This window comes from Lipotes vexillifer, unplaced genomic scaffold, assembly GCF_000442215.2.
Source record: "Lipotes vexillifer unplaced genomic scaffold, Lipotes_vexillifer_v1.1 scaffold325, whole genome shotgun sequence".
Taxonomy (NCBI): domain Eukaryota; kingdom Metazoa; phylum Chordata; class Mammalia; order Artiodactyla; family Lipotidae; genus Lipotes; species Lipotes vexillifer.
Window position 1 is genome coordinate 483,638 of NW_006799313.1, and position 23,945 is coordinate 507,582.

At 35.2% G+C, this 23,945-nt stretch overlaps 1 protein-coding gene across 1 annotated transcript in view; it reads left to right on the forward strand.

Annotated features, from left to right (window-relative positions):
* The window catches only part of BTAF1 (B-TFIID TATA-box binding protein associated factor 1), a 96,728-nt gene that overhangs the window by 11,155 nt on the left and 61,628 nt on the right, over positions 1 to 23,945 (forward strand). The window contains exons 2-12 of the mRNA XM_007471554.1: positions 2,099 to 2,222; positions 5,522 to 5,636; positions 7,378 to 7,524; positions 13,617 to 13,780; positions 16,506 to 16,642; positions 20,201 to 20,330; positions 20,603 to 20,671; positions 21,760 to 21,849; positions 22,544 to 22,639; positions 22,739 to 22,915; positions 23,625 to 23,765. Coding sequence (XP_007471616.1) covers positions 2,099 to 2,222; positions 5,522 to 5,636; positions 7,378 to 7,524; positions 13,617 to 13,780; positions 16,506 to 16,642; positions 20,201 to 20,330; positions 20,603 to 20,671; positions 21,760 to 21,849; positions 22,544 to 22,639; positions 22,739 to 22,915; positions 23,625 to 23,765 — 1,390 coding nt within the window. The remainder of the gene's footprint in view (positions 1 to 2,098; positions 2,223 to 5,521; positions 5,637 to 7,377; positions 7,525 to 13,616; positions 13,781 to 16,505; positions 16,643 to 20,200; positions 20,331 to 20,602; positions 20,672 to 21,759; positions 21,850 to 22,543; positions 22,640 to 22,738; positions 22,916 to 23,624; positions 23,766 to 23,945) is intronic.

The following is a 23,945-nucleotide window of genomic DNA, read 5'->3' on the forward strand; positions in this document are numbered from 1 at the left end:
AAAAAAAAAAAAAAAAAAAAAAAAAAAAAAGGTGGGGTGTGTCTGCGCACACTGTATAAAATAAATTGATTTTTGCGTGTTTTTTAGAAATAATTTCTGTAAAATCACTCTGTGTGCCATTCAGTATATTGGAAGCAAAAATGTGTTGTATTACTCTTTTTTCCCCTTTATTTCGCTGGCTTTAATTACCTCAAATATTTTTCTTACACATACCCTTAACTGTAAAATTTGAACCTCGCCTCTTAGAGTTTTGTTTTGAAGCAGTTGAAAAGTTTTCGTAGTACCCTTAGCCTTCTTGACTGAAAAAGATCTATTTTAGTTATATATATATTTTTTACCAGTTACGTGATTTTGTGCTTATCAGTGACTGGCTAGTTTTATAAATACTACCCCTTCGAAAAGAAAAAGTAAGAAAAGGAAAAACCCTGCTTATTTCATTTGCCCCCTTATAACTTTATATTTTCTCGTAAAAGGTTTTTAGAGCTTTGCTTTCTAAGTTTTTAGCTCTTTGTGAAAGAAAAATAATCCCAGAAGTAAAATACGAGTCTCTTTGCAGTTTATTAATAGTTAATGCTCATGCTTAACTTTGGGACCTTGCTTGCTTTCTTTTCCTCATTAGATGACATTTAAAGGTGTATTCTCTAAATCTCCCCTCATATAGGATTGGGCACAATTAATATAACCTTGCCCCTTTTCAACCTTCATCTTGTTTGAAGTACCCATTTATTCTGGATATGAAGCCGCCTTCCTTTCATTACCTGTGGCATCCATTTGCCTCATTGAGCCTGATGAGTACTGTGGTGGAAGGGCTAGATCTTCTACCATGTGGACTCCTGGTGGTAGTTACTGGTTTCTTTGCCTTTTTAAAATCTTAGGATTTTTCTGTATCTCAGAAACAAAGGGACACAGTTTTCCATTTCTCCCTGCTTATGCCAGGTATAAGGCATTGTGGTTTTATTCCAAACTGTTTGTTGGATAAGTGGCAGAACTGGGATTTGAATCGTGGGGCTGTGGCTCTGGAATTTGTCCCATTATGCTATTTATCTTTACAAACTCTTTCCTCAGAGATCTTATTGCTGTATCTGTCACTTCTATACGAATGACTCATATATCTATATACCTTTTGTCTCGAATTTCTACTGAACGTCAGATCTCTATTTCAACTATCCTTTTTGGTCTCCCCCAGCTTTCCTGTCCCTGCCACTAATAAACTTGTCATCTTTTCTCAATAACATTTCTTCCACTAGTTATTCCCATATCTTTTAATGATATCTTCATTTCTAAAATTCAGAGTCTCAGAATCCTTTCATTTCTTTGACATTTCATGGAATTACGATACCGTGGTGTTTTACTTCTGCAGCGTTTTCCCCAACTTCTTTCTAGTCTTAGATTGTAGTTCAGGTCTGAAAGTTCTCTAAAAGTTTCCTTCCATTTTACTTCATGCTTCACACTGCTGCCAGACTAATCTCTCTAAAGCATAGCTCCAGTCCCATCACTTTCTTGACCCAAGACTTTCATGGCTGAGCTGTAATTCAGGGGTCTCCACAATATTAGCTGTATCTTCCACTGTTCTCTTAAGTGTACGCTGAATTACAACCAGGCTGTTTTACTCACTGCCCTACATGTAGTCTCCTTTTATTGCTGTTCTCTTCTTATTCCCTCTTCCAGATGTATCTCCCCCTTTTCCTTTGTACCACCTCATCTCCACCAGTATTGAAATTTTTTTCTACCATTAAGGTCCATCTCATACACCATTTCTTTTAGAAAGCCTTCTCAGTATTATACATTTGGGGATGTAGTGTTTGTTGCCTCCATTCCCACTCCTCAAAGCACTTTGTACGTCTTTTCTGACATATGTCTTATTGTATGTATCCATGCATGTACAATACCTGTATTGAACCCTATATTCTAATTGTGTATTTGCCTTACCCATTCACTCCACCTCCATAGCAAGTTCCTTATGAGTAGAGGTTAGATTATCTCCTGTGACCCTACCATAAATCTTTCTTCATAGGTGCTTAATATGTACATTTACTGACTCAGACTTATACATATGAAGAAACATTTCAGAATAAGCGTTATATTTTTGTTATTTTAGGCTTGACCGTCTTTTTATCTTACTGGATACTGGCACTACTCCAGTTACAAGAAAAGCTGCTGCACAGCAACTTGGAGAAGTGGTGAAGCTTCATCCCCATGAGCTAAATAATCTCTTATCTAAAGTAAGAACTCTTTTTTTTTTTTTTTTTCTTTTAGTGTAATACAATTGTAGAAATTTATCCATGGGCAGGATCATAAAAGTAGAGAAAGAAATTGTCTTATTAGTGACACTTTGTGGTCTTCAAATTCCATTAAATGTCTCAATATTTCTCCAAATATTTTAAAATTTTTGTTATTTTTGTTTGTCACAAGGTTTAAAATATTTTGTTGTTTTGCATCAAGTTTGTTTGACAATATAGAACCTTTGGTCTGTGGCACAAATTTGAATCTGATCCAATTTGGTAACAAAGTACGTTGTTAATCTAGTTTTTTAGTGGTCTGACTTGTTCTTAGCAGCTAATAATTATACTAGTTGGCAGTCTTCAAATGGATGAGTACTCGTGGGTAATGGTGGAAATATATGAGAAGCTAGTTGTTACATTCTTAGTTATTAGCTCTTTGAAAGTGGAGGCTTTCTGCTTTGGTGGATAAGTATTTTCATAATCCTAGCCCGTGTTCTTTCCCTAGTGTGACTGTATGATAGTAAGCAGCAAATTCCATGTATTTAATTCTCTGGCATGCAAAGTAAAAACAGGAGTGCTTTGTATCTGTGTTTAGGCGGGTGGGAGCGGTGGATAGAGGATAAGATGGGAAGCACTATGATAGCCCAGATATTGGAAGACTCAATATATCCCTGTTCCCACCAGTCTTATCTCATCCTTTGATTCTGATTTGTCCCTCCCTGCTTCCTATGAGTAGGAGTTCTAAGCCCTTTGTCATCATACACAGACCTGCACTCTATTGTTCCTATCATAGGGGCTAACAGCGATTCTCATTCCAATGCACTCCCCACTTAGATACTATCAGAACTTTCTAACCAAGATGTCGATGAAGAGATAGTGATTTGAAATCTACAGGCTCCATATTCTCAGAATGGAGAAGGGTGCATATGAGGCAATACCGTACTCACGTGAAAGGTGTGGGGATAGAGAGGTATACCCATTTTTTCTCATCCCAAGGGAAGAGATGGAGGACTGAATGAGCTGAAACTGGAAACAGTGAACAAGACTAACTTGTGCTGAACTGAGAAAAGGTTTCCAGACTTCCAAGTGAGTTCTGGTCTTAACTCAGACCCCACCATATGGCTGCCATCAAGTAATTCCAAAAGAGGCAAAGTTTGTTTTTAGCACCTTCTCACCTCCTGTACCCTCTCTGCCCTCGTGTTTTCCTATTGCCTTTGGTTTTATTTTTTAAAAAACAGCTTTATTGAAATATAATTTACATACCATACAATTCACCCAGATAAAGTGTACAATTCAGTGATTTTTAGCATATTCACAGATAAGTGCAACCATCACCACAATCTAATTTTAAAACATTTCTATCACCCCTAAAAGAAACTTCATGCCTATTACCAGTCACTCTCCATCACTCCCCCTCCCATAGCCAGTCCTAGGCAACCCATAATCTACCCGCTGTCTATAGATTTGCTTATTTTGAACATTTTATATAAATGTGTGACCTTTTGTGATTGGTTTTTTCACTTAAAGTATTATTTTTAGGGTTCATTCATATTGTAGCATGTTTTGTTTTTCATTCTTTTTTATCACCAAATATTGTTCCATTGTATGGATATGGATAATGCTGTATGGATATAGCACATTTTATTTATCTCTTCATCAGTTGATGGACATTTTGGTTGTTTCCACTTTTTGGCCTGTTATGAATAAAGCTGCTATGAAAATTTGTGTGCAAGTTTTTGTGTGGATGTATGTTTTCATACATGGGTGTATACCAGAGAGCAGAATTGCTGGGTCATATGGTAACTGTGTTTATTTAACTTTATGAGGAACTGCCAGACTGCTTTCCAAACTGGCTCCACCATATTACATTCCCAACAGCATGTATGAGAGGTCGGATTTCTCCACATACTTGCCAACACTTAACTATTAACTGACTTTGTTTATATCTGTACCAGTGAGTATGAAGTGATATTGTAGTTTTGATTTGCATTTTCCTGATGACTAATGACGTTGAACATCTTTTCATTTTTTTACTGACCATTTCTATATCTTCTTTGGAGACCTGTCTGTTCAGATCCTTTGCCCATTTTTAAGTGGGATATTTATTCTTTTATTAATGAGGTGTAGGATTTCTTTATATATTTTAGATACAAGCCCCTTATCAGGTATGGGGTTTGCAAGTATGTTCTTCTAGTCTGTGGATTGTCTTTTCACTTTCTTGATGGTGTCCTTTGAAGCACAAAAGTTATTAATTTCAGTGAAGCCGAATTTATCTTTTTTTCTTTTTTTAAATACATCACTTGTGTGCTCTTGAGATCATATCTAAGAAACCTTTGCCTAACCCAAGTTTACAAAGGTTTATCCCCATGTTTTCTTCTAACAGTTTTATAGTTTTAGCTCTGATTTTTAGGCTTCTGGTCTATTTTGAGTTAGTTTTTGTGTCTGGTGTGAGGTAGGGATTTTAAGTCATTATTTTGTTGCTCTAGTACCATTTGCTGAAAAAAAACCTTTTATACCATTGAATTGTCTTGGCACTGTTGTTGAAATCTGTTGACCATAGACACATAGTATTACTTTTGGACTCTAAATTTTATTCCATTGATCTATGTATCTGTCCTTCTGCCAGTACAATGCTATCTTGATTATTGTTGCTTTGTAGTAAGTTTTGAAATCAAGAAGTGTGAGGCTGCCAACTTTATTATTCTTTTTCAAGATTCTTTCGGTGATTATGGGTCCCTTACATTTCCATATAAATTTTAGGATTAACTTGTCAATTTCTGAAAAAAAGCCAGCTGGGATTTTGATAGGAATTGTGTTGAGTCTGTATTCAATTTAGCAGGTATTAGTATCTTAACGATATTAAGTCTTCCAATTCATGAACATGAGGTGTTTATTTAGGTCTTATTTAATTTCTTTCAGTAGTAGTTTGAATTTTTTGTAGTCTTCAATATACAAGTCTTGTACTTTTTTTGTTAAATTTATTAAGTATTTTATACTTTTTGATACTATTATAAATGAGATTATTTTCTTAATTTCATTTTCAGATTGTTGAAAGTGTACAGAAATACAGCTGATTTTTGTATATTGACGTTACATCTTGCTCTCTTGCTGAACTCATCTTTTCTACTAGTTTTATAACTCTTGTATTAAGTAATGGGACTTAATGAATAATATGCACTTTGCTTTTTCGTATGTTAAAAACTATGTTATTTTTAAAATGCACTTAAGCATTCTGTTTTGGCCACTTTGAACGAACAATATTTTTTGTTATATAACTGTTTAATTTTTAATTTTTTAAGGTGTTGATATATTTAAGGAGTACAAATTGGGATACTCGGATTGCAGCAGGACAAGCTGTTGAAGCTATAGTGAAAAATGTACCTGAATGGAATCCAATGCCAAGAACCAAACAAGGTACTTTTAAGTGGAAAAGTAGTTTGCAGTAAAAACTACACATTTTATATTTTAGTAATTTCACTTTTAAAGACTTAATTTTCACGCTTTTTAGGTGCAGTCTTGTTAGGAAATAATAATGAATAATGTGATTTTTCACCATGTTTTAAAAAACATACTGGACAAACAAAATGTTTTCTCATATATGTTTTATTTATTTTTCTTTATTTTTTAAATTAATTTTTATTGGAGTATAGTTGCATTATCTCACATAATGTTTTAAATTATTCTACAGTATGCTTGATTTAGGGATTATTACTTCCCTCAAGGATTAATGTTCTAAAAAAAGAAATCAATACAATGTAAATATTTGAAACAGTCTATTTATTCTTGTTGCTGGGAAAATAGTGTGATTGTTTACTAAATTTAAGCACGATTATGTGTGGATATTTGGAGGGGTCAGTGTTTAGTTTTTTTTATGTGTCTTTTAGATGTCTTTTAGTGGAAATTACTTGTTTTCTGACTGCTTATTATATATGACATTTAAAAATGAATGTATGCTTTTACAAATTGATAAAGGTATACATTTTAATTAAGTGAGAATTTAATATGGTGCAAATGCATTTCGTTTTCAAGTCACTTTGATAACATGACTTTTATCATATGTCTTAGCTCGTCTAAAGTTTTTGCTTTAATTTGCCTTACCTATTATTTTGAGGGATTGTGTTAATTTGTCTTCTCTCATCAAAAGAAATATATAACCAGAAGAAGTTATAACTTGTTTTTAAAAAGAACCTTTTCCATTCCAGCCTATTACTCAAATTCTTTTCAAAACACATTTAAAAAAAAAAAAAATTTTTTTTGTCCTTGCCGTGCGGCTTGTGGGATCTTAGTTCCCTGACCAGGGATTGAATTCACAACCCCTGCAGTGAAAGCGTGGAATCCTAACCACTGGACCACCAGAGAATCCCCAAAAAAACTTTAAAGTAGTTACAGTAGCATTAAAATATATAGTAAGGTTACTTGTTATCATTAGAAAACTTTAAGATATTCATAGCAGTTCCCTTTCAGTTTAGCAATTATACTTTAGTTTACAGATGAATTATATGCAAATGCCAGTTAAACAAACTATTAAGTCAGTGAACAATTACAGTACATTTAAAAATTTACAATGGCATAACCTTTTGGGGAGAATACAGAACATTTTATAGATAGTTTTAGACCCCAGATGGATATTTAATTTTAGCGATTTGCCAGGAGATTGTAATTTGCTTTATATTATGAGAAAAGAGTCCTATTGATTGAGTACTTCCTTTATGTCCTAGATATTCCTCAGGTATAGGGAATGATGATGCTCACTAGTTTTATTTATGAATATATTCTATGAATATGTTTATCTTCCAATTTATCACTATGATAAACTACCTTGGTATTTTTTAACTGTTTAACAGATAGCACGATTTTTAACATACATATTTCAACATGGGGATGCATTTCTTCATATGACATTGTGCTTTCATAGTCAAAAAGTTATACACATACCCACTGACATTCTGATACTTTGTAGTAAGGGAGCCACCTACTAAATAATTTTTTCATAAATAAGAGTTGATCATAAGTAAATTCACAGTAGCTTTTCTACTTCTTCCACATTTTACTTTTCTTAAAATACCCTTCCCCCTGCCCCCCGAAGTGATGCTGTTTTCTTTCGTTCTATACTTTGGCTGTATAATCAAATTAAATGTTTTTAAACCTCATCTAGAAACTACTTCAGAAGGTGCTATGGAAGATTCATCTACTACGGATCGATTGAATTTTGACAGATTTGATATATGTAGATTACTACAACATGGGGCATCACTTTTGGGATCCGCTGGTGCAGAATTTGAAGTACAGGATGAAAAATCAGGTATGTAGTAGTAGTCCTACAGAAAAAAGTCTGAAATGCGTGCATTCAGACCAGTTTGTTACTTGGCGTGCTATGTTATCAGTCATGCAAAATCTAATAGATGTCATGAAATGCAAATTCACTGAAGTTTTCAGTTTGAGGTGTGGGGCATGCAGGTGGGGAAGGTAACCAGAAGCACTTTGTCTAAAGCTACTATAGGAATATTTTTCTTCCCTTAATTGAATATGTACTATATATATATATGCACCATTAATAGATACATGTTAATATTTCAGTATTTCAATATAGAAATTGTAAAGTGGTACCCAAGAGCTTCAGTTGAATAGATTTTAAAAGCCAGGATTAGTACAGATTGTGGTAATGTTTTCACAATTCTGGAAATTTAAGAGGCTATGATAGTTTCCTTTTTATCATATGTTTTAAACATTTAAATAATTGGATCTACTTAGGCTGATGACCAAAGCAAAAACTAAAAATGAAAAATAAATCTTAGATAGGTAATTGTCCCATTATCTTTAAACTTACAGAATCCATCTGGATATAAATAAATGTTTTGGCCATTCAAGATTGATGCCTTGAGTGGAAAAAACCTTGATGTTTTTAATGGATTTCTGTAAGTAAATAAGTTGCTTTTTTGACTAAAACCAAAACAGAACAGTGTTTTGTTTTGTTGCTAATTTATCATTAGTCAAAGCATATCTAAGTTAATGAAATGATCTTCAATTTGTTCATTTAAAAAAATGTCAAATACCCATTTCTTCTTTCCTAATATACTTTGTATTGAAAGATCTAGTGTAATTATTTATGGAGAGAATTAAGAGGAGAATTTCCTTAAGTTCCAGAAAAGCATAGTTTTTTTTTTAATAAGGGAGGTAGAAGTCTTCAGAAACTTTCCAATTTGAAAAAGTTATCTCTCCGTTTACTAATTAGTAAGTTTACTAATCTTACTAGTGTACCCATGGACATCATGAGAGCTCATTGGCCCTTATCTAAGGATAAAAGTCAGTGTCACTTTTGTCAGTTAAAAAAAAATATGTGTTTGGGTTGTATCTTAAAGATTCTGATTTAATAGATCTGTGGAGAGTTTTGGGAAATTGTATATTGAAAGAAAAAGCTCCACAGGTGACTGATAATGTAAGCAGGATTGGGAACCCCAATTTTCTTCGAATTCAGTTTTTAATGCTGATAAGTCATAGCATGCTGAAGAGTGCTCATTAAAACCCTCTAATTAGGTTTTCTTTAAATATCTGCTCATCTGTGTTGGTCTCTACATATTTATAAATTACACATATATGATTTGCATAGGTGCCAGTCTGAGTTTCCTTTGCAGTTGGTTATTTTCCCCAATAGTACTTTCCCTGGAATGAGAGGACCAACTTTAGGCTCTTTGTAAGTGTACTAAACTTATAATCCAGCAGCCTTCGTTTTGGATGCCTAGTGTTTTTCCCTCTGGGTAGAGTAGCCTTAAATTTTTTTTTTTAATGTAGCTTTAGAGAGATATAATTCACATACAATAGAAATCCCCATTTTAAAAGTGTCCACTTCAGTGGCTTTTAGTATATTCACAATTGTGTGTAGTTAATTTTAGAACGTTGTCTCAAGAAGAAACCCTGTATCCTTTAGCAACCACCCTCCTATCCCCCTACATCCTTCCCTTCTCTTCCCATCCCTAAGGACCATTAATCTACTTCCTGTAGATACAGTTTGCCTACTATGGACATTTCATATAAATTGAATCATATAATATGTAGTCTTTTGTGACTGGCTTCTTTTTACTTAGCAGAATATTGCCAAGATTTATCCATATTGTAGTATATATATTAGTACTGTTTTCATTTTTTTTCCTAAGTAGTAGTTACTACTGTTACAGGGTGTATCAGTTTTTAAATCGTGATAGAATATAGATAACATAAAATTTACCATCTTAATCATTTTTAACTGTACAGTTCAGTAGTATTAAGTACATTCATATTGTTGTACAGCCAATCTCCAGAACTCTTTTCATCTTGCAAAACCGAAACTTTATACCCATTAAACAGCAATTCCATTCCTTTTTCCCCTCACTCCCTGGCAACCACTGTTTTGCTTTCTGTCTCTGAATTTGACTACTCGAGGTACTTCATATACATGGAATCATACAATATTTGTCCTTTCGTGACCGACTTATTTCACTTAAGATAATCTTTCATGTTCATCTATGTTGTTGTATGTGTCAGAATGTTCTGTTTTAGGGCTGAATAATATTCCAGTGTATGTTTATACCACATTTTGTTTATCCATTGATCCGTCAGTGGACACTTGGGTTGCTTCTACCTTTTGCTTATTGTGAATAATGCTACTATGTACGTGGGTGTACAAATATCTGTTTGAATTCCTGCTTCCAGTTCTTTTGGATTTATGCCAAGAATTGGAATTATAGGATCATATGGTAATTCTGTTTTTGATTTTTTTTTAGAACTGCCATACGGCAGTTCCATGGTGGCTGTTCCATTTTACATTCCCATCAACAATCTATGAGGTTTCCATCTTCTCCACATAACCTTGTCAACGCTTGTTATTTTCTGGCTTTTTTGGTAGTAGCCATATTGGTAGGTGTGAAGTTATTTTATTTTCTGGCTGAATAACATTCCATTGTATGAATATCACATTTTGTTTATTCATTCATAGGCTGAAGACATTTGGGTTGTTTCCACTTTTTTGGCTATTATGCATAATGCTGCCAATAAATGTTCATGTACAGATTTTTGTGTGGGTGTATGTTTTCATTTCTCCTATGTAGATACATAAGAGTGGACTTGGTGGGTCATATGGTAACTATGTTTTACCATTTGAGGAACTGCCAGACTGTTCTCCAAACTGGCTTCACCATTTCACATTCCTCTAGCAGGATACAAGGATTCTGATATCTCCACATCCTTGCCAACGCTTGCTTGTTATTAACTGACTTTGACTATATCCATACCAGTGACTGTGAAGTGATATCTCATTGTAGTTTTGATTTGCATTTTTCTGATGACTAATGATGTTGAACATATTTTCATGTGTTTACTGACCATTTCTGTATCTTCTTTGGAGACCTGTCTATTCAGGTCCTTTGCCCATTTTTAAGTGGGATATTTGTTCTTTTACTAATGAGATATAAGAGGTCTTTATATATTCTTTGTACAAACCTCTTATCTGATATGTGATTTACAAATATTTCCTCCTATTCTGTGCATCTTTTCGCTTTCCTGATGGTAACCTTTGAAGCAAACGTTTTTAAGAAGTCCAATTTATCTTTTTCTTTTGTTTCTCGAGCTTTTTGATGTCATATGTAAGAAGCTATTGCCAAATCTAGGGTCATTTACCCCTGTGTTTTCTCTAAGAGTTTTATAGCTTTAACTCTTACTCTTAGGTATTTGATCTGTTTTGAGTTCATTTTTGTATGTTGTGAGGTTAAGAATCCAACATCATTCTTTACATGTGGCTATCCTATTGTCTCAACACCATTTGTTGAAAAGATTCTTCTTTCCCCACTGAATTGTCTTTGCACCCTTCATGAAAACCAGTTGGTGGTAGACATATAGTTTTATTACTGGACTCTCAGTTCTATTCAATTGATGTCTTTCTTTAGGCCAGTACCTCTTTGTCTTGATCACCATTGCTTTCTGGTAATTTTTAAAATCAAGAAGGAGGGTGGGAGGGAGGGAGACGCAAGAGGGAAGAGATATGGGGATATACGTATATGTATAGCTGATTCACTTTGTTGTAAAGCAGAAACTAACTGACTAAATAAATAAAATTTAAAAAAATTAAAAAATCAAGAAGTATGAGCCTTCACCTTTGTTGTTCTTTTTCAGGATTATTTTGGATATTCTCAGTCTCTTGCATTTCTATATGAATTATAGGATCAGTTTGTCAGTGTCTGCAAAAAGCCAGCTGATATTTTGATAGGAATTGTTTTAAATCAGTATATCAATTTGAGAAGTATTACTGTCTTACTATGAGGTATTATGATCCGTGAACATGGAATGTTTTTCCATTTGTTTAGATCTTTAATTTCTTTCACTAGTATTTTGTAGTTTTCAGAATATAAGTTTTAAGTTTTACTTTTGATGTTAGTAGAATTATTTTCTTAATTTTATATTCAAGTTGTTTGTTTCTTTAAATCTTTTTTTCCCCTCCCTGTTCTTTTTTTTTATTTTATTTTAAGAAGATGTTGGGGGTAGGAGTTTATTAATTTATTTATTTTGCTGTGTTGGGTCTTCGTTTCTGTGTGAGGGCTTTCTCTAGTTGTGGCAAGCGGGGGCCACTCTTCATCGCGGTGTGTGGGCCTCTCACTTTCGTGGCCTCTCTTGTTGCCGGAGCACAGGCTCCAGACGCGCAGGCTCAGTAGTTGTGACTCACGGGCCTAGTTGCTCTGTGGCATGTGGGATCTTCCCAGACCAGGGCTTGAACCCGTGTCCCCTGCATTAGCAGGCAGATTCTCAACCACTGTGCCACCAGGGAAGCCCCACCCCTCCCTTTCTTTAGATGAGGGAACTTTGTATAGCTTTATCTTTGAATTCACTTATAAAACTATTATAATTTACCCTTTTCAAGTGTATGATTCTATTTTTTTTTAATAGTTTCTGTTTCTCTAATGAGGTATTCTATCTTTTCATCATTGTGACAATATCCTCCTTTACATTTAGCATTGTTATATTAGCTGCTTAAAAAATCTTGTCTTCTACTTCCAACATCTGGGTCGTCTCAGTGTTGATCTCCATTAATTGTCTTCCTTTTGGGAATGGGTTACATTTTCTTGATTCTTTGTATGTCAGTTAATTTTGGATTGTATTCCTCACATTATAAATGTTTATACCCCAGGCTGGATTCTGTTATATTCTTCCAAAGAATGTTTTGATTTGTTTGGTTTAGTTAGTTGTTTTTGCTTACTTGTTTTAATAAGCATTTAATTTGGTGAAACTCAAATTGCAAACTCAGTCTCCTTTGTACTGGGCAACAACTCAAATCCCAGTTCAATTTTTAGCTTTAGTTGGACTGTTTGGAGTCTGCCCTGTGCATGCATAGTTCAGAGGTCAGCCAGAGATTTGGCCGAGTTCACAGAATTTGGGCTTTCTCTCTGGTTCTCTCCTTTCTGGGTTTTTCTCTCTACTTTCCAGTGGCTGTAGTGATCTCTGACTCTCCTCTAATTCTGCAACAGACAGACTGGGTTTTTACACAACTTTTAAATGTAGGGTGGCTGCCCTACGTACCACGGACTGGGTCTACCTTTAGGCTAAAAACGTTCAAAAATGGGAAACTCACCTAATGCCATGTCCTTCTTCCAGGTATTGATAACTCCTCCAAGTATATGCCTACTTTTGATCTCTTTCCAGTGCCTTCAGGTGGTTGTTTATTATATTTTAGCTAGAATTTGTTATCTGTGGAGGAGTAGTCCAATAAGAACTTAATCAGCTATTATTGGAAGTTAATCATTATAGAACCATGTCTTGCAACTTAGCTAGTTTAAGCCCAAATTTTTATTTTTAAAATAATACCTTTTGATCTATTTTCCACTGAAATATTGAGGGATTTTTCTTGGGACATTCAAAATCTACTTTTATGCCTTTGTCTTTGTTATTTGGGCTATCAGGACTGTGTCATCTCAGAATACATAAAGGCCACACTTGGAATAAGCATGTATTTGTTGAGATCTTTTTCTGTAAAATAAAATCTAGATTTTTTTTCTTAAAGCCTGGTTAGAACTCTCAGAAAATGTATGAGATTAGCTATAAAATAATAAGATTGGTTTATTTTCATAGGAATAGATCTCATTATATATATACTTGATAATTGACAGTAGGGCAATGGGGTAATCTCAGTGAATTTTTGTTAGCTAGAGTGTTTTGTTAGCTAGAACACTGTTTTCCAAGATCCAGTAAAATATTTACTCTATTAGGTAATAAAGTTTATGACATGTTCAGAGATTGTGAGTGTGGTTTGTTTTATTATCAAGAGAGGTATTCTAATGGTTAAATTTTTGTTTTAATTTTAATCGAGTCTGATCTTCACATATTAGAAAACTGCTTAACTGATTTGAAGAAAATGTATTTCTTCTTTGTTTAAAGGTGAAGTGGATCCTAAAGAGAGGATAGCACGCCAACGAAAACTATTACAGAAGAAACTTGGCCTTAATATGGGAGAAGCTATTGGAATGAGCACTGAAGAACTCTTTAATGATGAAGATTTGGATTATACCCCAACTTCAGCAGCCCTTGTAAACAAACAACCTGTAGGTAAAACCTCTGGTTGGTTGATTGCAAGTAATAATACGGGGGGTTTGCTTTATTTTGCTATGCAATTGGAATTTTAAAAAATGCGTTTTGTAATTCTACTCATTGTTGCTTAGCGTCACCATAATTTAGTGTCTTCATAAGTAGGATTTCTAGTGATAGATTCTAAGGAGACAGAAGTTGCCACCTACCTCATAGACATTGGACTATTAGATAAAAGGTATGGTACATCTTTTAGGAGACACTGGTGTTGAAAAATCCTAGTTGTGTTAATTGCTCTTTCTTTGTTCTTCAATGAAGCAAAAAAAAAAATATTTCAGAGGGTGGGAAATAGTAAGGTAAGGGCTATCATAGTCAGATATGATGATACTAGAAATCTTTACAGCTATGATTCTTTTATTTGAGAAAGTAACAAACATGGTGAAAACTTTCAAACAATGCAGAAGGGCACACAATAGGAAGCAACCCTTTTTAAGTTATTTGTGCATTTTTCCTGAAATTTTCTCTGTATACATAAGTTCCTTTAAGCCATGTTCACCTTTTCTCACTTCATATGGCTTCATATATCAGTATATACAGATTGATCACATTCTTTTTTGACAGCTTCATGCTGTTTATATGACTGTACCATAATTTTGCTCTGTATTTTTCCTGTTCCTCTGTTTTTTCAATTCCCAATAGATGCCTGTATGCTTCTTTTTTTTATACCATAGACTCTTTTTAAGCTCCAGTAAAAGCTGTGGCTCTCTCCTCAGAAAAATTCACATACATTTGAGATATTACCTTTCAGGGAGTTTAGTGCTCTTTCCTCCTGCCCCTGCAATATCCTTTTAGGGATCTGTGGGTCCCATTAAGAATTCCTGCTTTACATGAAACCCGTATCTTCTCATTCCCTTGGCCTTTCCCTTTGCTTAAGAGGAGAAGGGTTCTATTTGCCTTTATACCAGTTGCCCTCTAAACCATTAGAATTTATAAACTAAATTTTTTGGCATTGAGGGGTATGTGATGATGATGGAACTTTTGCCGGCAAGGGGGAAAAAAAGGCAGATTCTGGAGGGAAAAAGAAGAGTACAGAGGCAGAAAATATAATAACAACCAGGAAGGAATAGAAAGAAATGGGGTACAAAGGGATGCATAAGATGTAAATAAATAATAAAGAAGACAGGACTTCTCTGGTTGTGCAGTGGTTAGGAATCCGCCTGCCAATGCAGGGGACACGGGTTTGAGCCCTGGTCTGGGAAGATCCCACAAGCTGCATAGCAGCCAAGCCCGTGTGCCACGCTACTGAGCCTGCACTCTAGAGCCCGTCAGCCACACCTACTGAGCCCATGTGCCACAGCTACTGAAGCCCACGCACCTAGAGCCCGTGCTCTGCAACAAGAGAAGCCACTGCAGTGAGAAGCCCATACACTGCAACGAAGAGTAGCCCTCACTCACCACAGCTAGAGAAAGCCTGCACGCAGCAACAAAGACCCAGTGCAGCCAAAAATAAATGAATAAATAAATAAGTAAAATTTTAAAAAATAAGGAAGACAATAGAATAAAATAAAGGAAAACAAAAATGTAGTAATGTGATCACTGTGGTATTTCGACATGGTGTAGGGAAGGTAGGTGTATTAGAGAAAATGGGCTATAGACAGAATAGTTGGATATGGGATGGCAGCAGCAAATTTGAGATTTGCAGGATCCAGGTTTGGTTGCTTTAGATGTTGCAGACCTTTGGGAAGAGTTGCTGAGGTTAGTTGTTGCCATAGGGTCATCACTGCTGCATTGCCTTGTGTATATGCCAGTGGTCCCTGGACCAAGTCTGTAGCAGGGCACCCACACCAGTGAGCCTAATTGGTTGTAGAAGTGTAAATTTCAATTGAATCTTAATCAGTTAAGGGCAGAAAGGATTTTTAGACTTGCGCTCAAAGCATTTTTGTTCACATCCTTAATAATGTCTCCCATGAATGCAAAAGAGATCAAAAACAGTATGCAGTGAGTGATTAAGAGGGAAAAAACATATAGGCTAAGTTAACTATAGGACGCTGGCCCAGTTACTAAAACTATATGGCTATAGTTATTTTTATTTTTTTCAGTAGAAGATGATTATCATTGTTTAAAAAATGACATTCTTTATTATAACTTTTGGATGGTAGTATGGTTTTTATTTTGTTTTTGCCTGTGTTAGGTCTTCATTGCTGTATGCGGGCTTTCTCTAGCTGTGGCGAGCAGGGGCTACTCTTCTTTGCGGTGCGTGGGCTTCTCATTGCGGTGCTTCTGTTGTTGCAGAGCATGGGCTCTATGCACGTGGGCTTCAGTAGTTGTGTCTCACATGCTTAGTTGCCCCGCAGGCATGTGGGATCTTCCCGGACCAGGGATCAAACCCATGTCCCCTGCATTGGCAGGCGGATTCTTAACCACTATGTCACCAGGGAAGTCCTAGTATGGTTATTTTGAAGTCTCACTTCTTCAAAGCTCTCACTGGGGTCAGGATCATACATTTTTGCCTTATCTGTGACAAATGAGCATTTCCTGGCAATTGAAAGAATAGGGGAGAAGGAAGAAGAGAGTGAAATTACGGTACAGTCATACAACAGAATAGCATGAAGCTGTCAAAGAAGAATGTAATCAATTTGTATATAGTGAAATTTACAGACTTTAGTCCTCTTCTGAGGCTGAGACTATGGGTATATATTCTAACTTCAGAAGTTCAAATTCAGCATTCTTTTATTCTTTTAGACTCTCCAGGCAGCTGAATTGATTGACTCAGAGTTTCGAACAGGAATGAGCAATAGACAAAAGAACAAAGCTAAAAGAATGGCCAAGTTATTTGCAAAACAGAGATCCAGGGATGCAGTGGAAACTAATGAGAAGAGGTAATAATCTTTTTCTGCTTATTTAAAACAGTAATGTTGGTTAGCTTAAATCTGGGTCTGCTTGATTTCTAAAAACATTTTGATGACATTGTCTTTGGCTGTGGAGTACCATTTGGATTGTCTTTCTCAAATTGTCAGAGAGTATTTACTATTATTAGAGACTAGGACAACTTTCCCAGAAAAATCCACGTATGCACATTTTTTTTTTCTTAATAATTATGAGCCCTGAATGAGGATTGATGATCTTCCAAGGGGAGTGCATTCCAGGTAGCAGGAACAAGCGTAAATGCCTTAATCATGGAATATTCAAGAAACAGAAAGAAAGGCTGTATGGCTGGGATGAGTAGACAGAAGTAAGAGTAGTAGAGAATGAAGTCAGAGAGATGGCCTGAGGACTACAAGTTAAGAATACTACATTTATAAACTGGGTATTATATCACCTGTTCCCTGGCTGGAGGCTAAGCCAAATAGTGGGTAATAATCCAGGCTTGTTTACCTAATTCTGTTGTAGGAAAGAACTCTGTGGGTAAAATCACTGTCCTCACTTTCTTTTCTTTTTTTTTTTTTTTTCAGGGATCAAACCCATGTCCCCTGCATTGGCAGGCGGATTCTTAACCACTATGTCACCAGGGAAGTCCTAGTATGGTTATTTTGAAGTCTCACTTCTTCAAAGCTCTCACTGGGGTCAGGATCATACATTTTTGCCTTATCTGTGACAAATGAGCATTTCCTGGCAATTGAAAGAATAGGGGAGAAGGAAGAAGAGAGTGAAATTACGGTACAGTCATACAACAGAATAGCATGAAGCTGTCAAAGAAGAATGTAATCAATTTGTATATAGTGAAATTTACAGACTTTAGTCCTCTTCTGAGGCTGAGACTATGGGTATATATTCTAACTTCAGAAGTTCAAATTCAGCATTCTTTTATTCTTTTAGACTCTCCAGGCAGCTGAATTGATTGACTCAGAGTTTCGAACAGGAATGAGCAATAGACAAAAGAACAAAGCTAAAAGAATGGCCAAGTTATTTGCAAAACAGAGATCCAGGGATGCAGTGGAAACTAATGAGAAGAGGTAATAATCTTTTTCTGCTTATTTAAAACAGTAATGTTGGTTAGCTTAAATCTGGGTCTGCTTGATTTCTAAAAACATTTTGATGACATTGTCTTTGGCTGTGGAGTACCATTTGGATTGTCTTTCTCAAATTGTCAGAGAGTATTTACTATTATTAGAGACTAGGACAACTTTCCCAGAAAAATCCACGTATGCACATTTTTTTTTTCTTAATAATTATGAGCCCTGAATGAGGATTGATGATCTTCCAAGGGGAGTGCATTCCAGGTAGCAGGAACAAGCGTAAATGCCTTAATCATGGAATATTCAAGAAACAGAAAGAAAGGCTGTATGGCTGGGATGAGTAGACAGAAGTAAGAGTAGTAGAGAATGAAGTCAGAGAGATGGCCTGAGGACTACAAGTTAAGAATACTACATTTATAAACTGGGTATTATATCACCTGTTCCCTGGCTGGAGGCTAAGCCAAATAGTGGGTAATAATCCAGGCTTGTTTACCTAATTCTGTTGTAGGAAAGAACTCTGTGGGTAAAATCACTGTCCTCACTTTCTTTTCTTTTTTTTTTTTTTGTGGTACGCGGGCCTCTCACTGTTGTGGCCTCTCCCGTTGCGGAGCACAGGCTCCAGACGTGCAGGCTCAGCGGCCATGGCTCACGGGCCCAGCCGCTCCGCGGCATGTGGGATCTTCCCAGACCGGGGCACGTACCCGTGTCCCCTGCATCGGCAGGCGGACTCTCAACCACTGCACCACCAGGGAAGCCCCTCACTTTCTTAATGAGTTCATAAAAATGATACCTGTGTGGCTTGGAGTAGCATTTCTCAGGGAGTGGTTCAAAACAACCCAGTTCGTAAACATTTTGAGAAGCTTGTTAAAATGTAGATTCTTGGGCCCCACTTAACTCTTAAATCAGAATCTTTAATGGTGTTCAAGAAATGTTTGAGGAAATGGTGCATTCATAAACACATGAGAGCCTATGAAAATAAGCTTTTGTTTCAGATAACAGAACTTTTTGTTGTTCTTTCCATTCATATAAAGCTAAAAAGTTAAGTGTTTACAGCGTTTATTTAAAAGCTAGGCATATGGTGGGGTAAACAATAAACATCTACTTGGTATAAATTTTTACTTGGAGTTGTTTTTTTAAGTATAAAATCTTTATTGATCTTGTTAACTACAGGGGTTTTTTTAAAGTTAACAGCTCATTAGGATCGTGTAGTAACCTAGTAAGTGTTTTTATTGCCTTCTATTCATTTAAGACTTTGACCCAAATATCTGAATGTTGGAAATAATAGACCTTATTTTTCAGAGCCCATGACTCATTCATTACACAGATATTTATTAAATACTTTTTATGTGCCAGATACTGTTCTATGCTCTCAGGATACAGTAGTGAGTAAAATAGGTAAGAACTCCTGTCTTCGTGGAGCTTACATTCTAGAGGGAAAGATAGATGAGGAATAAGATAAATAATTATATTAATGGTAAGGGTTAAGAAGGAAAAAAGAGGTAAAGCAAGGAACGAACAAGTGAAATGTTTTGTGGGGAGGGAGTTTTAAATTTTAGATAGGATGGTCAGGGAGAGATTCACAGAGGTTACTTTTCAGTAAAGATATGAAAGAAGTGAGGATGCTAGCCAGTCCTTGAACATCTTAAAAAGACATTCCAAATAGAGGGAATAGCAAGGACAAAAGCCTGGAAGTAGAAACATGCTTAACAAGTTCAAAGACAGTAAAATGACCAACCAGTGTGACTAGATTGAATTAGAAAGAATTAGAATAATAATAGTCTCCGATTTCTTTCATCACCTTACAGAAAAAATGGTTGGCCAAGATTGCACTATTAAAGTGGAAGGTGGGGCCTGGTGGATATCTATAGAAAATAATGCTGTGTATACCTTAACAATGCTAATTCTTTCTTTCTGTTAATAATTCAATAAAGCAGTTACTTGTCTTCTCCTTTGTAATATTTTATTAGTCTAGCCTCTGTTTTTGTTCTTTTAGTCATAAAATTTTCCTCAAATTTTCTGCACACATTTTTCATCTTCTAATAGTCTTATCTCTATATTTTTCAAGAACTAGTAAGATTATAGTGTGTTGCTCAGTATATTAGTTTTTTTCAGGGTACAAAAGCCTAAAAAAAAAGTTATGCTGGGCCAGATTTAGGTTGTTAGGCCAAAAGAGTTTAAAATAAAAAGGAGAGGAGCTGGTTGTAGAGAGAAGGGGAAAAAAGAATACATTGTTAAATTTGAGATCCAGTCTGAAAGCAAGACGTCTTTGACCTTTTTACATTTATCAGTAAGAGTAGTAGGGTAAAGTTTGCTCAAACATTTTTAAGCAGTTAATCTTAGTTATTTGATACATGAAATTGTAAGTAAACCATATAAGCAGAAAATGGCAAAACATTTGTTCAAATGATGGATTCTCTTACATTCATTGTGGTTAACATTATCCTTTATTCACTTTTTTTAAATGGTGACTTTTTTTTTTAGCAATGATAGCACTGATGGGGAACCAGAAGAAAAGAGACGAAAAATAGCCAATGTTGTTATTAATCAGTCTGCAAATGATTCCAAAGTCCTGATTGATAATATTCCAGACAGTTCTCCCTTAATTGAAGAGGTACTATTGAAATGCCCTAAAGTGTCCTTTGAAATTATTTATAATTTTTTCATACTAGTGTGTTAGTAGATGGTATATAATAATCTGTCACTTGAGAGAACTTTTATTATTAAAAATCTAAGTATCTTTACTTCATTAGTAAAAATTGTTAATTATTTAAAAATTTAAAAGCCTATTATTATTAGTCCTACAAATAAATACACTGTATTACTTAAATTATTAGCATAAGATAGATCTTTTAAATTAGTAGTAATTCTGTTTTTCTTATTCAGACAAATGAATGGCCTTTGGAAAGCTTTTGCGAAGAACTTTGCAATGACCTTTTTAATCCCTCCTGGGAGGTAGGATTTCTTCATTACAGTTTCTCTCAGCTCTATTTTCTTGGCTAATGATAAGAACCATGTCAAGCACAATCTGTTTTGTCAGAGTTCCTGTTCTTGCCCTATATCCTTCTCAGAACCACTGGTCAGGGCACTTCATATCACTCGCCTCTTAAATAGAAAGCTTTAGACTGATTTTCACATTTCATACCCCTTTTGACATACTTCTTTAGTGAATTGTTCATTTCTTTTCATTCTTTTAGCGTATGATATAAAGAGTTGCATATCTTCCAGACAGTAAAAATTTCATCTGGAAGTGGACAATTTTGATTAAGACCAGTAGTTTCCAAGCAGTAGCTTAGCCTCAAATATTTCTTCAAAGAAAATCTTGAACAGGTCTCATGTAAAAGAGATGAACGTGAAGTTCCTCTGGTTGGAATTGAGGGTTGGTAGTCTCAAACGATTCTGTCTCACTTCATTTGGCCTCTGAGTAATTTTAAAACACTGTTTTGGAATACCCTTTAGCACTCTTTCAGCTCCTTGATGTACTTCTATTTAAAGCTATTCACATCTTAAATGGGGTCTTGAATAAGTGGGTGCAGTGTCAGTGGCATGTTTCCTCCCTTCCAGATGACACTGCAGGAGGCTGCAGGGCTACAGTAAAGTATTAGTCATGAGACATTTTATTTGAATTGTGTTCCTTTGATGTTTAACACTGGTAGCTTTGGAACTTAGTATTGATGTATTTATTTCTAAAATATTGGTCTTTGTGCTATAAAGAACATTATATGATGCTCTTCTCTCCTTTCCTGTGGATGATGCTGAATGCAAGTAAAGGTTAGAGGAGTGACAGCTAGGTGGACTAATATCTCAGAAGGAATTTAGAATAGCTGTTTTCTTGCCTTGATTTTTAAAAAAATTCCACATAATCAAAATTGTGAAATAAATATATGTAATTCTTCTTGGACAATAGAAGAAAAACATTCTTGTGAAGTACTGCTTAGTTCCAATTTCTTAAAAATCTAATATCCCTTTTTCATATTGAAGCAAAGGTAAACACTGTTTCTTAAGCATTTAACCTCTGATATTTGCTTCTTGGTTCTTATTAGGTTCGACATGGTGCGGGCACTGGACTTCGGGAAATCCTTAAAGCTCATGGGAAAAGTGGTGGTAAAATGGGAGACAGCACTTTAGAAGAGGTAAGTGCAAGTGTAGAAAATCAGTAATTATCACCAAGTTTCAGTAGGTGGCCTCTTTTTCCAAGACAGGGAAGTAACAGAGCCATGAAGCAGAAATGAGAGGTAAATAATAAGAAACATGGAAAGGTGAACATAAGGAAAAAGATAAAAAGGTTAGGAAGAGGTTTATTTATATTATTTATAGACAGGAAGAATGAGTTCAAGGGAAAGATATGTCTGGAAATATTGAGTGGAAAAATATGTAGAAGCACTAGTATTTGAGTAGGATATAAGGGATTAGAATGTAGAGTAAGGTGAATGAAGGGATAGTTTAAAGGTCAGTAAGTTATATGGTGTTAAAATGGAGACACTGGTAATAGGCTAGATAATAGATGCATGACAGATATAATTAATAGCAGAGCAGCCTTAAATGGTTTCTTAATTTCTCTTGGAGTGCAAGTAAAATAATAGAATTCATGAATTTTAAAGATGTTGGTACAGTATATCTAATAATCATCGAAGAGGATGTGGTTAATATTAAAGATAGTAATTGGGACTATTCCATATTTTGGTTATTGTTCCTACAGCTAAAATAATCTGTCCCAGTATTTTGTTTCGGTTTACTATACTAGAATAGTTTAGTTTTAGTTTTTGGACCTAATATGTTTCCCTTAATATGTTTTAATACGTTATTAAAAAGTGATCATTTTAACAGATGATTCAACAGCATCAAGAGTGGTTGGAAGACTTGGTTATTAGACTCCTTTGTGTGTTTGCATTAGACAGATTTGGAGACTTTGTTTCTGATGAAGTAAGTATCGCCTAAGGGAGGCTTTACCCAATCAAATTTCAGATTCTTACAAAATAAGTTTTTTTGCAAATGTGAGTTATCTTACTTTCTCATTTGTAGGTTGTGGCACCAGTTCGTGAAACTTGTGCTCAGACATTAGGTGTGGTGTTAAAACACATGAATGAAACAGGAGTTCATAAGACTGTGGACGTGCTGCTTAAATTACTTACACAAGAACAATGGGAAGTTAGACATGGTGGTCTGCTAGGAATAAAATATGCTTTGGCAGTTCGTCAGGTAAACACTTCAGTTTTTGAAGCATGTATGGGAGAGTTTTTTCCCCCTCTTAGTTTATTTTCATTAATTAAATGAATTGGCCCTAGATTCTTAGTGTTACAGGTAAGCCAGTCCTTCAAGATTTGCCTTGTTGAGGTAGTATCATAGAGATAGGTGATGCTAATAAGAATTCAAGTACAAATTAAAAGATAGCCTTGGAAACCTGTTTCTATTTCATAGCAAGACCAGTTCTCAGCGAGATTCCTAGTGTATGATCACAGGAGTAGCCTCTGGGAGCTGCCTTTATTGGGGCAATTGAAAAGAGGGTAGTTTGGAGTAATGAGAAGCAGGAAGAGATGGCTTTCTTTTCCCTCTTCTCTCATATTCCCTTTGGTAGTCAGTGGTGTTGAATGAGAAATAGAAGTTAAGGTTCTAGCACAGGGGTGTGTATGTGTGTGTATTCACACTGGGAATTCATAGTCCCGCCTTGAAAACATGTTCTGATGTTTCAAGTCACAATGAATAATGAAGTACTTGATACTGTTGTGTTCTTTTTGAAATGAGATTAGTTACATAGGCATCTGTTAATGTTATTTTTCATTTCCATTTACATGATTCTTTTTAAATAAATATTGGAATTTGTGCTTCCATATGCAAATTTAATAAAAGATGTTTAAGCACAATAATTGTACTATAGAAGATTAATCTGTTTTGATCTACTCTTTTACAGGATGTAATTAATACTTTATTGCCTAAAGTTTTAACTAGAATAATTGAAGGACTCCAGGATCTTGATGATGATGTGAGAGCTGTTGCTGCAGCATCGTTAGTACCTGTGGTAGAAAGCCTTGTGTATCTTCAGACACAAAAAGTAAATATTTTTGCATTTTCTTCATGTAGAGCCTGCTTACATTTGAGGTGTAGCATGTTAGGAAAAACAGGCTTTTTTCGCCATTCTCCATTTTTCTTATGACAAATAACCGTCTGATGCATGGAATCTCGATTATATATTATCCTTGGGAAGAGTGAACTGTGTCTATCTTTCCCTTTC